Source organism: Lottia gigantea (genome assembly GCF_000327385.1).
Source record: "Lottia gigantea unplaced genomic scaffold LOTGIsca_80, whole genome shotgun sequence".
NCBI classification, from domain to species: Eukaryota; Metazoa; Mollusca; class Gastropoda; family Lottiidae; genus Lottia; species Lottia gigantea.
Genome location: NW_008710663.1, coordinates 677,919 through 681,936, shown reverse-complemented (window position 1 = coordinate 681,936; position 4,018 = coordinate 677,919). Strand labels below are relative to the sequence as shown.

The 4,018-nt window shown below is 32.4% G+C and overlaps 1 protein-coding gene across 1 annotated transcript in view; it reads left to right on the top strand.

Moving 5' to 3' along the window:
- Window positions 1-898: 898 nt before the first annotated feature.
- The window catches only part of LOTGIDRAFT_236388 (hypothetical protein), a gene marked incomplete at its 5' end in the record, with an annotated part of 7,118 nt that continues 3,998 nt past the window's right edge, over window positions 899-4,018 (top strand). Inside the window, 4 exons of the mRNA XM_009067209.1 lie at window positions 899-910; window positions 1,729-1,859; window positions 2,211-2,325; window positions 3,212-3,291. Coding sequence (XP_009065457.1) covers window positions 899-910; window positions 1,729-1,859; window positions 2,211-2,325; window positions 3,212-3,291 — 338 coding nt within the window. The remainder of the gene's footprint in view (window positions 911-1,728; window positions 1,860-2,210; window positions 2,326-3,211; window positions 3,292-4,018) is intronic.

The window sequence follows — 4,018 nt, the reverse complement described above, 5'->3', positions numbered from 1 at the left end:
AGGTCGAGATAATACCTTCAGACTTTTCAACCCGGTTTGCCCCTGTCAGTGATGTAGGTACGGGTGGCTGACATGGAAAAAGCGTCTAGTCGTTCGGATGGGACAATAAACCGAGGCCCTGTGTGCTACAGACTGTGCACGTTAAAGATCCCTTGACAGTTGGAAATCGAAAAAGAGCAGGCTAATACTGCTGTCCTGGCAAAATTTCCCTCATTGCACCCTGCATGGCGTTGCCCGTCTTCATTAGCCCACATGGTGCAGAAAAGTAGGACGTAAAACTCCATTCATTTCATTTCATTTTTTTCAAAAATATCTCAAACTAGGAATTTCTTTTCCTATTTCTATAGATGTCTTTTCTATATATGCCAGTGTCTCATGAAGAGATTGCACATAATTCTGGACATATATGGTTTGGCGGCCACAATTTTGACAGTGAGCTCTGAACACAAAAAATTCGGAGACTAAGGTACAAGTGGTAAAAAAATGGTGCACCTGTCCCTACTTTAAAACAAAGTGATGAGGTATGGGTCATCAATTTATAAGCCATTCTATATTAAATATGTAACTATTTGTAGAGTGGTCAAATCATATAATTGTGTAGCTAGCACACGAAGGTGGAAAAGAGTCAGTTTAGTCAGACTTAGGGGCACAGAATTTTGGTCTACTGGATCAAGGGTTTAATTTTATTGGCTTGTAAACTTTCTATATCTTAAGATTGCAAAGGTCCTGATTATTGAAACATTACATTCTAAATTCAGAGAAATTGTAGAGAGTTATATCAGCACATTATCATAATATTTGACGACTGGATTATTCTTGATTGCAAACAAGTATGTTGATTGTAGATTTTTCACTTTGATTATTTTTGATTGATTAATGCACAAAAACAGTAAAAGACATGTATGTTAAGGTCATGTATAAACTGATTTTATCATTATGAACATGGGGTTTATATTTATTTTATAAAAAAAAGTTGCAATGAAATATTCCAGGAGATTGTTACAGTTAAAAGGCATCTCTTAGGGCTATATTTTATTGTTAATGATCGTTTTGGTTGACTTCATCCAATATAAGATTAATACATATTACTATTATAGTAAAAATAATCAATATGATAGAAATCACTCTAGATAATTCACTTTATTATCATTATTAATGATAAATCATTCTAACATGATTATCTACAGCATGATTGTTACATATTCTTATACAATGTGGCAAAATTTTATTACCGGCATGTTGATTTTGTCAAATAAGACAAATAACAAAAAACATCTTTTTAGAAGTGAAAAAAAAAATCATTACTGAGAAATAATCAGTATTTATTCCATAATGCCAGACTAGGTTTATTTTCAAGATTATTGATAACATGAAATACTACTTTAAGACATATAATACAATTTCTCTGTTGTGTTCTGCATGTTTGCTTATTGACAAAAGAGACTACTAATAAAGTACAAGACTTGTAGATTTGCTTTCTGAAAATATTCTCTCATTCTCAAATTGTTCTTATGAGTTAATTAGAAATCTGCCAAGATATTGATACTTAATGAATAACTGTTGTGTGTTTGATGTTTGATTATTTATTCTGCTGAGAACATTCTACCTCTTCAAATTAGATTCTCAAACTTGGCAGAATCCTTGTTTAATCTAATAAAATGAATAATTATTTTTAAAATATGGGTAAAGATTGTATGAATATTATAATAATATCTCTGATGGTTTCAGGTTCCTGGTGATGATCTAATCTATGGTTTTAGTGTTCCTACTGTAACTGGTACTGCTTCAGTCACTGATAATTCTTCAATCATCAACACTTCTCCACCTGAAATACCATCTGGTACCAGACATGTTCAATTGTAAGTGATTTTCAAATATATATTAGAATATTTTCTACAATAGCTGATACAGCTCACATAATCTATAAATTCTAAAGAAAGCTATCCTTTAACGATTTTTGTTTGTTTAATAGATTGGACTATGTTTGATATGTCTTCTTGCTGAATGTGCATATGCAATCGTTAGACTTAAAAGATATTTTGATGTAATCAAGGTATTCCTAGCATGCTTAGTTACATTGATAAACAGTTTTTCCAGAGAATTACTGATTTGGTACACTGATCTTTTGGAGAAAGGTCCAAAATATTTAGCTAGATATTGTATATTTATTAATATATCAAAATGAGTGAAATAATATGATTATCTTTCAGTATTGAAGCTACACCTAATCATTCCTTTCATCTCATCAATATATATAATTCACCATATTTATTATCAGCTGAGATCTCGGCTCTATTCTGGACTAATGATTTACTATCATCAGAGGTAAGATATCAGTGGAATATTGATAACTTGCTTTCATGTATATTGTTATTTTTATACGCCCACATCGAAATGTGGACGTGTATTGCTGTAGCCCCGGTCCGTTGGTCTGTCAACATTTCTTGTGAACACAATAGTGACTACAGTTTTCAACTGATTTTAATGAAATTTGGTGTGATCATTTATATTGATGAGATCTTGGTCAAGTTTGAATTTGACAATCTTTCGATGAACAATTTTTGAGTTATTGCCCTTGACTTAAAAAAAACGCGTCTTAATTTGTTTGTGAACACAATAGAGACTACAGTTTTTAACTGATTTTAATGAAATTTGGTGTGATCATTTATATTGATGAGATCTTGGTCAAGTTCAAATTTGACGATGTTTCGATGAAAGGTTTTTGAGTTATTGCCCTTGACTTAGGATGTGATCATTTATATTGATGAGATCTTGGTAAAGTTCGAATTATAATTTCTTTAATATGAGAAAATTCATACTTTAGTCACTAAAGACTGTTTTTATCATTTCTGACAGCTGCCAGTGGGCATATGTTACCTTGCCTGGCCTTTTGATAAGTATACTCAGAAGGTCAATCAGTATTATAACACTACTAATGTGATACAGGAAGAACAATTTTTTGGGGTTTGGAAATTGTCTCTATTAGCATATAGGGCATTACTGAGAGGAATCATCTCGATCTATGCCGAATGGTGGACTAAATGATTAACAAGCACTCAGCCAATATGGCCCATTCTTTTGTTTTAGAGCATTGCTCTTGCAGGAAAATATTTTTGAGTGGTAGAATATTTATAATCAATGGGAGAAAACCTAGCTGTTGTAATGACTATTTGATGTGGTTTATATGGAATATCTATATTTCTTTATTTAGCTTCTCAAGAGAGATGTTAGTTGTACAAAGATAAAAGTTATCAGAAATGAACGACCAGAACTCTTTCAAGAATTACAAGGGTAAGATATATTTAAATTACACATGTCATTTAGAGAATGACTTACCATATCTTTGAGGCTTGCACAGTGCTCAACTATGAACACAAGGTGTAGACCTTTAGGATAAAAATCCTGTTTATATTTTGATTCCTAAAAAAAATACAGAACTAGAGCCACTCGTGGCACAGAGTGGGACTTTGCAAATGTAGCAATTTGCTAAAGACCCCGAAAAAATCAACCATCGACGATAATTAGGTCAAGCGCAAGAACAAGTCTAAAGTTGATAATTTTTTATTTTTTAGAAGATTCTAATACCGGAAGTAGACGTCAGACCTCACAAATGAAAGTATCAGCAGATAGCCAAGGTCAATGACCTTTGATCTTGTAAAGGAGAAGGCCTAAAAAGGTCAAGATCAAGAGATATACGCCATTAAAATTTCAAATTGCTAACGACTATAAAACCAGAAGTTGACCTAGGACAGCAAATATAAAAGTATAAATAGATAGCCAATGCCAATGACGTTTGATCCTACAAAGGTCAAGGTCAACAAAGGTCAAGGTTAAAAATTGAAAATTTTGAATTTCCAAAACCTGTTCCTTTTTTTGAACTATGAAGCGGAAACAACCAAAATTCTAAGACAAAGTGGCTTAAAATATGAGGTAATTGTGTAAAAAGTTCCATTTTGAACAAATGTATACTTTGCGAGTTATGCCCGTGGCCAAAAATGTCAATAATGAGTAATTTAAC